The 11,699-nt window shown below is 39.6% G+C and overlaps 1 protein-coding gene across 1 annotated transcript; it reads left to right on the forward strand.

Annotated features, from left to right (window-relative positions):
* Positions 1-7,913: 7,913 nt before the first annotated feature.
* Positions 7,914-10,912, forward strand: LOC129727387 (bromodomain-containing protein 7). Its single transcript, XM_055685197.1, has 5 exons — positions 7,914-8,079; positions 8,134-9,046; positions 9,101-10,380; positions 10,435-10,539; positions 10,599-10,912. The coding sequence occupies exons 1-5, from the start codon at positions 8,028-8,030 to the stop codon at positions 10,799-10,801; spliced, it is 2,553 nt and encodes an 850-aa protein (XP_055541172.1). The 5' UTR covers positions 7,914-8,027; the 3' UTR covers positions 10,802-10,912.
* Positions 10,913-11,699: the final 787 nt, after the last annotated feature.

Genomic DNA, 11,699 nt, shown 5'->3' on the forward strand with positions numbered 1-11,699 from the left:
TTACACACGATTTTTAAATTTTTGACATGAATGTCTGTTTTCTGTGGTTCTATGTCCAAAATGAAACCAAGTTCCAGATCAATCGCCCGGCGGGTTCCAAGATGTTTGGCTTTGGAGTGTTCAACGGTTCAAAAATACCGTCTGATTTTATTGATGTTATTGATCAGGCCAGTTTCGTACGAACCCCACGAATCTCAAAATCGTTTTACCGGTGTCAATCTTAAGCAGTAATGAATAGCTATACTTCACTTTCAATCTTCCTTCATGATCATGTGGTTAATGGATTCCTATTCTATGAGGAAAATCACAAGAAGGTTGTATGCAAAGCCACGACCGTAAGGTTAAAGTAGAATACTTTTACAAGAAAGATAATCTGGCTGCTTGCGTGTCAGTCATTTTTTCTAGTAAATAAACGTTGACCGTTCATTGGCAGTATTGTAATTTCTTTTTGTCTGATATTTTGAATGAAGTTCATTGGATATTTTTAAATTTTGTGCAAATGAGAAGTTGAAGTGCTGCCGAATTGTAATATGCACATTTAATACGACATCATTAAACGGGAACGGAACAAAGGCTACGGTTATGCAGAACGCGAATGCCGGCGCGATGCGATTCGAATTACCGTGGTGAAATGTACAGCTCTTTTTAAGGCGAAGTAGAGCCATACATTTCAACAGATTTCGTCTTGCCGAATCGCATCGCGCCGTTATTTGCGTTCTGCATGACCGTAGTCAAACACTAAGCGACGCAAACACGTAATAATAATCAGAGTAAGCATGTAGATGAAAATAATTAACTTTGTATTATAGCGCAAAACGAGAAAATATTAACTTTTCAAATAATCATTTGTGTTCTTCAAATTTCAGTTGTTCAATTTAATATCCGATGAAATGTTTGTTTATTATCTGATGAAGCTCTTATATAGGCCAAATGATGCATTCCCAATTTACTAGGTCCATAACTCTGCCGACCGTGCTTGGGAAAGCGCGGTATAACGACCAATCAGAGGTCGAATTTTGTTTTGACAAGGCTTAAGAGTTTTCAACAGTACAATAGTTCGAATGATAAAATTGCATTTCATGCATTTTTTCTAATCGATTGCTGCAAAAACGAAGGAAATCCATCGAAAACTAACCGATTTATTAGCATTTGAAAATTTTCTCACTTTTTTCAGTTTTAGATTTTCATTTTACATCGCTATGTAGCCGAACTTCCTGAGAGAAGTATTCTAATTCAAAATTAAATCTTCATTTATTCATTTGTTGTCCTTATAAGGACAATTGTTCAATTTATCATAGGATGTAGTGTTTATCTTACATCTCTGTGTTACCTTGATAGTGAGGACTAAGGCGCACGGTCAACACAATGAGAAAGGTGTTTTCACATCGAAAACTAGACACGGCTTTGCTGGAGTAAGTGTTGGCAAATGCATCTACCGCTAATACCACCGCTATCATACGAAAGCGCGTCGTTTCATGTGGGGAACATCAACAACGAAAAATGACGCGCGTCTCAGCATAACCCGAACTGTTTCGCCGTGCTGCTCCCATTTACCTTTACATCGGCCTCAGGGAAGTACCGGCTGCATCTGCATCTACCGCTGAGGCTGTCACTATACTGCTATTGGTACCAAAAGCTATTAACTCTTCAAATAAGTGTTATTTGTTCTCAAAAGAACAATTGTTCAATTCAAAATCGGATTTACGCAATCGCATCTCTGTAATATTACCGACAATGATATTCTTTTGAACAAACTGATACAACTTTCCCATTAGGCCTCTGCCATAATAGACGCGAAAAGCGACGCGAACCGATTCGCTCAGCTGTAGGTTAATGTACAGCCATCAGTAGAGCTGTACATCAACCTACGGCCAAGCGGGATGAAAATAGGAATGAATTATTTTACGTACGTGGTGGAATGATATAACTTGAAAAATATGTGTGACTTCATTCTGATTCAGAAAGATCATTTGATACGCTCCACCTCTTTTTTCAGTTTCTAAAGTTTTTCCTCAGTTTCGTAGCACGGATGCACAAAAATGATTTCTTGTGAACATTCTGTCGAGCCGGACCGATAGCACTCTCATTGAAGCAACAAAATAACATGTTTTGTGTCGTGTTGCGCAGCTTCGTTGAAGAAAATGTTCCCGTCCCCGTGTCGCATGTAAGCAGATTATTGCGTTCAGTAGACAGTAGATAGTGTATCCAGCGAATAAACACCGATGGTGCACTCACACACGCAACGGTTTTAACCCGTATCTTATTGCGGTTTGTAACATCAAGCGATTTCGTTTGCTCGCTGTTGCGTGTTGCATCATGTGACAACTTGGCAGCTGGGAGACGACGAAATTCTGTTTACGCTGATTGATTGAATCGTCTTCATATTAGCTCTGCATAGTCGAACTAACTGCATTTGTGAATGCGTTCTAACAGGGCAGTTCATTATTCAATGTTGGTTATGCTGATCGCAGCGTTTGCGCTGCCCCTACAGTGGAGGGTTTACTAAATAAAGTAAAAAATAGACAACTACAACAGAATTTGATTGCATCCCGCACAGAATGTCTGCTTGTGTTGATGCCAGAAAATTATCAACCTTCAATTATTTTTTTATTTGCCTTGAAAAAAGCATTTTGCTGTTCAAAATCGGTTGCTAATTACAACCTTTGAGCTGCCCTAACATTGGGGGAATTAAGATACACGGACAACATGCACTGTGGAAGCTATTTCACATTCAGTAAATTAGACGGGTGCGACAAATTTAAATTGCTAGGATGCAACACAGAATGCTTGCTTGCGTTGACAAAAATTAGCAACTTTCAATGACTTGTTTAGTTGCCTTCAAAAAGGCATTTTGATTTCCAAAATTGGATTTCCTGATGGCAATCTTCATGCTGCCCCAACACGGGGGGAATAATGGCTGTCTGGCGACACACGCTGAGAAGAACCACGCTGCTCCTGAGACGTGGTGACCAACCACAGAGCTAGTGCTGCTGCTGAGAAGGACGACTGCTGTTGTCGCTGTCTAGAACTATTATGAGCGGCTCCGGCTGAAACAGGCTCTTATATAGGCCAAATAGCATGTTTTCAATTGCAAGGTATATGATCCTGTCGACCGTGCTTGGGAAGCAAGCATATAACGACCAATCAGAGGTCGAATTTTTCGTTTTGAAAAGGCTTGACTATTTTCAGTAGTACAATAGTGTGAATGACAAAATTACAATTATCTTATTTTGGGAAGAATCTTAGAAGATTTTCCAATCTATTGCTGCAAGAACGAAGGAAATCCATCGAATACTAACCGATTTATTAGCATTTGAAATTGGACATATTTTTCACTTTTTTCGGTTTTAGATTTTCATTTCACATCCCTATGTAGCCGAACTTCCTGAGAGAAGTGTATCTACTTCAAAAAATTGATGTAACAATAATGCTGGTTCAAAAGATCAAGTTTCTATAGAAACAGATAAATATCGTTTTCATGGAAACGAACCTAAAATTCGAATATCATACGGTAATCATAATAATGTATTAGTCCTTATCCAGCCTTTGAAACCATAGAAATCAAAGATCCAATGTATCACCAAAATTTACTAAGACCATCATGTGATAGTTCCTATGTGATAACTAAAACAACAGAAGTCCCACGTGTCAGAACCTGCAATAAAATCTGGAAAACGGGTTTAAAACGTTCAAAAAAGCACTGCAGGTGAAGATCACGTTCTTTTATGCCTTCAAGAAGTGATTGAATCTTATTTCTCTGCCGTGAGATGACATTGTGATCCAATTGATCAGTTTTTCAGTACGGCCCAAAAACGAATGAATTTCTGGTCATTTTTGTATTGGAATGGGTGCCTACGTCACTTTGTTTTTTTGTTTTTTTTTTTTTATTTTGTGCAACGTACGATAGGTCTTCAAATAATGAACAAATTGGCATGAAAAACCCATATTCGAAAAATGACACTTACGTCACTTTGTTATCTCACGGCAGTTCTGCTGAAATTGTCAATTAAAAAAGATTCACAAAACTTCAAGTTCATTTTTCTCCGATTAGCGCAAATGTCAGATAAGACCTTTTTAAATGTTTTTTTTTCAGATTTGTTTGTATTCAGATTATCATCAAATACATTATATCAAAAAGACTGGCATCTCTAGATCGATCCCACACAAACGATAAGCGCCAAATCAAACAGCGCACTCCTTCTATTGAAGGTGGAAGTTTGCTATGAAAGTGCTTGTAATGACTAGAGACTGTGTTATAAATAGATACGCAAAGAGAAAAGCAGTGAATATGGCAACCCTTTGCTAATATTATATTTTAAACTATTCTGGCAACCACATTTATTTTCGCATGACTTTTCATACGCACTAGAAAGTATAATGAAACTTCGAAACTTTGTAAGGATATATTATTGAGTTCAATGCTTGTTCATACAGATATAATTTTCTATGCATCACTCATAATATGAGCATGACGAACACATTTTTCGTTGAAACCATAATTGCACGTGATTCACAGAATTTATACTGATTGCAACACCCATTCTGAACGAAAAGTAACACGCATGAGTTTGTTTACTTTGCACACTTGGAGCCTCGATTTGACGGTTCACTTGGAGTTTTCGACCTCGCTCTTTGCGTATCTGTTTATAACACCGTCTGTAGTAATTACATCGCTGCGAAGACAGAGTGTGCGTATGTGGTGGTCCAGCCTGTGCGTTCAGCTTGCATTCGCATCGTCAGCACACACACTAGCATGCGTCAGTTTCTCTTTTACTCAAAAGACTGCGCTGCCAAAACTGTCGTTCAACCTCAGACAGAGTTCCCAGTCGTCTTGATATGATGGTTTTTGTTATCATGCATACAAATATCAAGTTTTTATACGCTCCATAATGGCGGTCGCTTTAATTGATGGTTTGCAATATGCGAACCTTTCAGCTTACGTCAGTTTTGGTATTTCTGCGCGGAATGCGAGCTGAGAAGACAGGTGTGCTTTACTAAATACTAACGCCGAAATTGAACACAATCAAAAACCACTTTTTAGTGAGTGGGCCTAATAAGTTTATTTAATAAGAGTGAAGGCCCAATCACAATAGAAACGTTTGGGTTGCGTTGACATTCATTTGACAAAAATTATATGGGCTAACTGTCAAACAGCCGCAAACGCAGCCGCAACGTAACAATAGGGGGTTATAATTTAAAAAAAATACATGCTTCCTCAGGATACGTTAATGACAAGGTATTCTGGACTGACCAGTGCATTAGTAGTAGAGAGGCTGTGACGTATTATCTTTGCAACTTGCATGGAGTTGTCTAGAAAATTTGACTAAATTGGTTTTTTTTGTTCTATTTTAGTTTAATGTACAGATTTGTTTATTGCAGCGTAAAGGAATTCTATCTTGGGCATCTTTTTCATCTAAACATTGGGTTATTTAGAGCGCCTGTATGAGCAGACTTAACCAAAGTCTCCCAGACTCTGTCACTAATTCTGGTAAATTTCACTTGTGTCTCGTGGTTCACGTGTCCTAATTTCGAAGACATTAGAGCTTGTGTGAAGAAAAGGAAACCTGATAGAAAAAGGAGAGCGTTTACTGGAATTTTTGCCAGCTTTCAATGAGGACATGTTTACAGATTCCTTATGTGTGAAGACATTTTTGCGTGGAGTGCAGACATTCGAAAAATGATCTGGCATTCCTGTGTCGTGATTTCTAGACTGGAGGGTTGTTTTTAAATTTAAAAACGATTTCCTTAAATAGTTCTGCTGTTTAAATTGGAAAAACTTCATGGAATATACATTTCCTTGGTCATTTCCTAATAAATGAAATAATAATATACGTACCTCTAAAATACCATATTGTGCTGGATTTCTGATAGCTTCCCAGGCAAACAAACCAACCTCCAAAACTACAAGATGTTTGACAATGAGACAGATTTTTGCCAGAATTCACGTTGTCTCGAAAAAAGGTCATCACTTCAAGTCAAGCATGAAATGTTGTACAGTCGTCGTTCGCTAACTGCAACATGTTTACATTGCAGTTATCGAATGCCGTTCGATAACTGCAACACTTGACACATGCCAAAATTTAGAGGGTGGTCCGTCATTACCATTTTTGTTTTCAATGATGTCGAAATGTATTTTTTTAATGGAATAGTGGAAAAAATAGCAGAAAACTAAAATAGGCAAGCTTTTGAATTAATCAATTTGATAGTCATATTCCCGCATCATAATTTATTGCGTTTTAGTAACTACTTTATATAACCAATATGTAGGCGAAGATAAAGTTCATCACTACAGAAGACCATTTTACGAGACGTTTCTGAGCTCAATTCATGAATGGAATTTTGACAGAAAGCTCGGAACCGCTGACATAACGCAAGTAAATACAACATCAATGTCAGCAGGATCCGTGATACTTGTCAGTTCCTAAAAAGGTCTATTGAACGCGAGGTCACAAAATATTGTTTGTGATCTGATATGCACTGCCTCACTGAGTAGTGAAAGCTAGCCAAACAATGCACAAGGAGTTTTTTATCTCTTATAGTAATTACGGAAAGTGAACCACATAACATGGTAATATTGCTTCATTGATTAATAGTGAAGATCTATAATCTCCCATCTAGAATGAAGAGAAAACAAGTAAAAGAAATCGAAAAAAATCGAGAAAAATGAAAAAGTCCTTTTGAAATGTTTCTAGACATGCAACAATTTACATTTTCGTATACATTTAGAATCCCCCCGCGAGATTTGTCACTTCAATTTCAAATATGACTTTGACTGCAGATTTGACGGATTGCGGTCCGATAACTGCAAAGTTGTTGCAGTTATCGGTCTTGCAGTTAAAAAGCGTTGCAGTTAAAAGACTTGCAGTTATCTAACGGCGACTGTATTTATAGCTCAAAAGTTTTTATCCGGAAAAGTTACATTTGCTCACACATCACTACCAGGCTGATTATTTCCCCCCTATAGAGTTCTCCAGCTGCGTTTGTATGAGTGCGATGTTTACGATTTATTTTTTGTTAGCTGTAAGAATTTTTTGTCACCTGTGAGAACTGTCATCTGAAAGAGAGCATAAATACTACCGAGTTTGTTTCACACTCTCACAAATTTTAATATACAGTGTAAAGCGGGCCGTGTCGTAGTGTTTGTGTGTTTTCGCTTGGAGAACTCTATGGCATCGCGCCATGGTTCCAGGGCAAACATTTCAACGTATTTATAAACGAGATAGCATATTATCGCCAGTTTTCATACACCGCAATTTGACAGCTGTCATCGGGCACAAACGAGTTTAAGCTAAAATCATTGTATAATAACTAATCTGGCGGAGTGGAAACGGGAGCCAGTCAATGAAGATTCTTTACGACCTGCAATTACCGGAATTACCTCAGTTTCCCTGCGTGTAGGATTAACCAGGCGCCAGTAAATTTAAAATACCTGCATACCTTAGTTTGAGTTAGTTTTTGGTTCAATTATTTAAAAGTTTACGAAAATAATTAACAAAATTAGGTCAAATCTAGAAATTATTTCTGTAATGGAAAACAAATCGGTACTTTGCTTCTTTTACATTTCACATTCATTTCTGTACAGTGTATAATTCTACTGTATGGTGATTACACAGTGGTGCACCCCTCGATAAATTTTTGCCGCTGGGATACCAGATTCTCATTATATTTTCTTACTTCGGACTTTTGTACCGACGGTACCGATATAACTACAACACATATTTTAGTTTATTTTTAGTTGTCTATTAATATTTTAAAAATTCATCAAAATCTGAGCAACAGTTTAAAATTTAGGCAGATAATATCCTATCGAACAACGGTTTTCGTAGTGAAATACAACATTTACCATATTTCTGGCATCTCTGGTGCGCCGGTAAACGTTTGTCTGTTTTCGCTTCAGCACTAACTGTCATGTTTGTTGACGCTTGCATTTACGTATATTCTGCTGGTTTGCGATTTGTCTAGAAAATTTCTTTTAATCGAGTTTTTACCAGTAAATTTCAATCGATTAGTTATTGATCTGCATTTCAATGGGTTCTAAAAAGCATAAAAAACACAAATCTGAGCGCCGGGAACGTGAAGGTAAGTTTTAATTTATTTTCAACCATATCGTTTTTTGATTGTTGTTCGTCACAGAAAAAGCAAATTTGCTCTTGGATCGTCCACCAAGTTTGAAGCTAATTCTGAAGGTCAGCGGTAACAGTTCGACACCGGAGCATGGAAATGACTCGCCTGCCTACGGCATCCAACAGGATCTGATTGCCGGTTCGTCCTTCTCCGGTGAATACTCGGGCGAGCGGCACAAGAAGAGTAAGAAAAAGAAAAAGAAGAAGGACCGTGAGAAGAAGCACAAACACCATAAGGAGAAGCGCCGCCACCGTGATGACTCCAGTCAGGAGGATTTTAACAGTGTAGGGGACGAAAGTTCGCAAGCGGCAACAGAGCCGAATGCGTTTTTCGCTGCTGCCGCTGCTATTTCCGGCAGTACGGGCAGCTTGGCTTCTTTACCGGTAACAAAACCGATGATTCCAATCAAAAGTCCCGAACCGGAACCGATAACTTTGAACATCCAACCGGCGACTCCGGCAACGCCTGCCACCCCGGCCACTCCGGCAACACTAATGCGGGAGGAAATCAATCCGCCCAGTTCGGTGACCACCGAAGAACCGATGCGAAGCCCCAGCTCGGTACACTCGACATCCCGGCCGGGAAGCAAAATGGACTTCCACGATACCGGCTCGAATCAAGCACCTAAAACGCCGGGCTCGGATTGCAGCGGTCGGGAACAGCGAACCTGCGTGCTGAAGCAAAAACAAAGTCGCTCTCCGCTGGCCCGGTTGCTGGATCATTTGCTGAAAGCGCTGGAGAAGCGCGACCCGCATCAGTTCTTCGCTTGGCCGGTCACCGATGACATTGCTCCGGGCTACTCGACGATCATTACGAAGCCAATGGATTTCAGCACCATCCGGCAGAAGATTGATGATAATGAATATGTATCGTTGTCGGAATTTAGTGAAGATTTTAAGCTGATGTGTGAAAATGCTATAAGGTGAGATTGATTTAATAAATTTTAGCTTTCATTCTAAAATGTGTGTGATTTTAGATATAATCATTCCGAGACAGTCTATCATAAAGCGGCGAAAAAGCTGTTGCATGTTGGTGCCCGTTTGCTACAGCCGGAGAACCTGATGAGATCATTGCGCCCTTTGATGACGTACATGCGTGATTTAACGCCCAAAGAGCTTGGCTTTGAACTACCGGCTGCCACGGAAGGTCAGGAGAATGACCCCCATACGTTGGATTCGGCTGACGAGGCCATGGCTGCAGCCGTTGACGAGGGTATCAATGCACAGATCAACGCCCAAATCGAGGAGGATGAAAAACGGAAACAAATTCGATTGGAAAATAATCCCACAACAAAGTTCGAGCCGTTCGTGGATGATTTGACGGCCGAGGAAGTGTTGCAGCAGGTTCAGACGGCTGCGCTGAGCGCTAGAACAAAATTGATGAAGAAGAAATCTGCTAATAAGCTTGGATTCTTGCGGCAGTTGAAAGATGGAACCACAACGATGAGCATTTTAGTTGATAACGAAAACAATACACCAGAGAAAGTTGTCTCTTTGGAAGCTTTCACTGGAAAGCTGCAGTACGGTACCGCTCTGCTGCAGGGATTCCGCGAAGATCGTAGAAATTTTGCAAAAACGGTTAAACCTCTCAGCTATGGATCGTTCAGTTCCTTTGCGCCGGTATTTGACTCACGATTTTCTAACCTTTCAAAGGAGGAATCAGATATGGTGCTGAATACGTATGGCGACAGCACTGGGGCCGATTACGCCGAGAGTATTATGAAGTACACCAAGGATAGTCCCTATGCCGGGGGCATTGCGCACAGTTTACTGGATATTCTAACTAATGGAGACCATCGGAAGGCGTTTGCTACTCTGTACGAGTCCGATATGCAACGACAAGAAAAGGAAGCCGTCAAGCATACCTTTCCGGAACCGGCAGAGCGTGAGGAGCAGCGCCAGAAGCTGTCCGATGTTCAGGTTGATTTCAATCAGCTTCGGACACTGTCTAGTTTGGGTGTGGATGTACAATTTTTAGATGATCTGGAACAGCAAATTAATTGCGCGAGTATGACCAGCAGCTTGCAGCAAGCACTCAGTGAAAATTCTGACCTGATCGAAAAGTTGCATCAGATTCAAACGAATCGACTTTCTGCGCCGCTTCCGGCGCATCTATCTTTCGTGCAGCGTGCTGGTGATAGTGAGGTTAACTTAGCTGTCCAAATCACGAATAACTTGACGCAAATTGCGAAGCAATTACCGCCGCTAGCGCTGTCCACTCCGCATGGATTGCGGAAGGCGATGGGATTAAGTAATGGTGAGTTGATTATGTTCTTTCTTGGAGTGTTTTACCACAACTCTATTCTTGCAGCTGGTTTGCAAATATTCAACAATCCACCGGTTGGAGTTATCAACCCGCAACCAAATTCGGGTTCCACTCAACAGCAGTCACATAACAGCAGCAGCACCCCTGGTGGTAATTTTGATTTGTGGAATCTCCTCCTATTGAAATTAAAACGTAACCTTTTTGAACAGCCGACATTATTGATACCACTCCGATGGACATGGATCTGGAACCGGAGCAACCAGCGCAGCACCTTCACGCGCACCCGAATCCCAATCCTTCCCAAGTGGACATCGACAGTGAACTTAGAGATTTGCTGAGCAGCAACTCGAATGGTGGAGATACTGGCGAATCGGATGCCGCCCCTAGCATCGAACAGATGCTGATGGATTAGGCAAAGTATGGAGACTTCTTTATTTTCCTTTCGTTTTCTTAATGTATTTAATATGCTGGACTCAAGCCTCAAGAATAAATCGAGGTGATTTGACATATTCTTCTAGACATAGGTACTTGTTTATTTTTGTTGGATATTTTAAGGCCCATTAAAAAAAAATCCGAATTCTTACCATGTTTTAAGATCAACGACTGATTTGATAAATATTATAGCTCGAATAAGCTTAACAAAGAGGGACTTTCGAATGAATTTGCACTAAATATTCTCAGATAGACATATTTCTGGAATAGATTATGACCTTTGTTTTGCGGTGTTAGTTTCTTTAGGTACCCGCAAAAAATATGTCATTAAATGTGCTTCATTTTTTTTTGGGAATGTATATTTTCAGGTTCACTAAAAATGTGCTTCGCATTTGGAGTTACACAAACTTCGCGTTAAACCGTTTATAGAGAAGATCGATCTAAAAGATATCTAATGTGTTTTTCACACAACACAATTCTTGGAAGTGTTTATTTCTCCTCTTTTGATTTTGGTTTTGTAGAAAAAGGATGGTTTACTAAAAACCGGATCGACCTGTAGTAAGCTGACCTGCCGCAGCGCAGCTGGTAACGATTTTATGTTTGTATGGTTTTTGCTGCAATATACGCTTATTTTATTTCATCCCGAGCAGGAGAAAGATCATTATAGTATCACAACCTGGTATTGGAAATACACATCATTTTGATCTTTATATGGTTTACATAGTTGGTAAAATAACATAAAATAATACCAAAATATTGTTCCTCCAAGACTATATAAATAACAAAGCTTGATATTTCAATAACAAACCAATAATTTGTATTAAAAATTACGAAAATGATCCATTCAGAAATTTTCAATTTATTGAACACTGAATGCA

This window comes from Wyeomyia smithii, chromosome 3 (assembly GCF_029784165.1).
Source record: "Wyeomyia smithii strain HCP4-BCI-WySm-NY-G18 chromosome 3, ASM2978416v1, whole genome shotgun sequence".
Lineage (NCBI taxonomy): Eukaryota > Metazoa > Arthropoda > Insecta > Diptera > Culicidae > Wyeomyia > Wyeomyia smithii.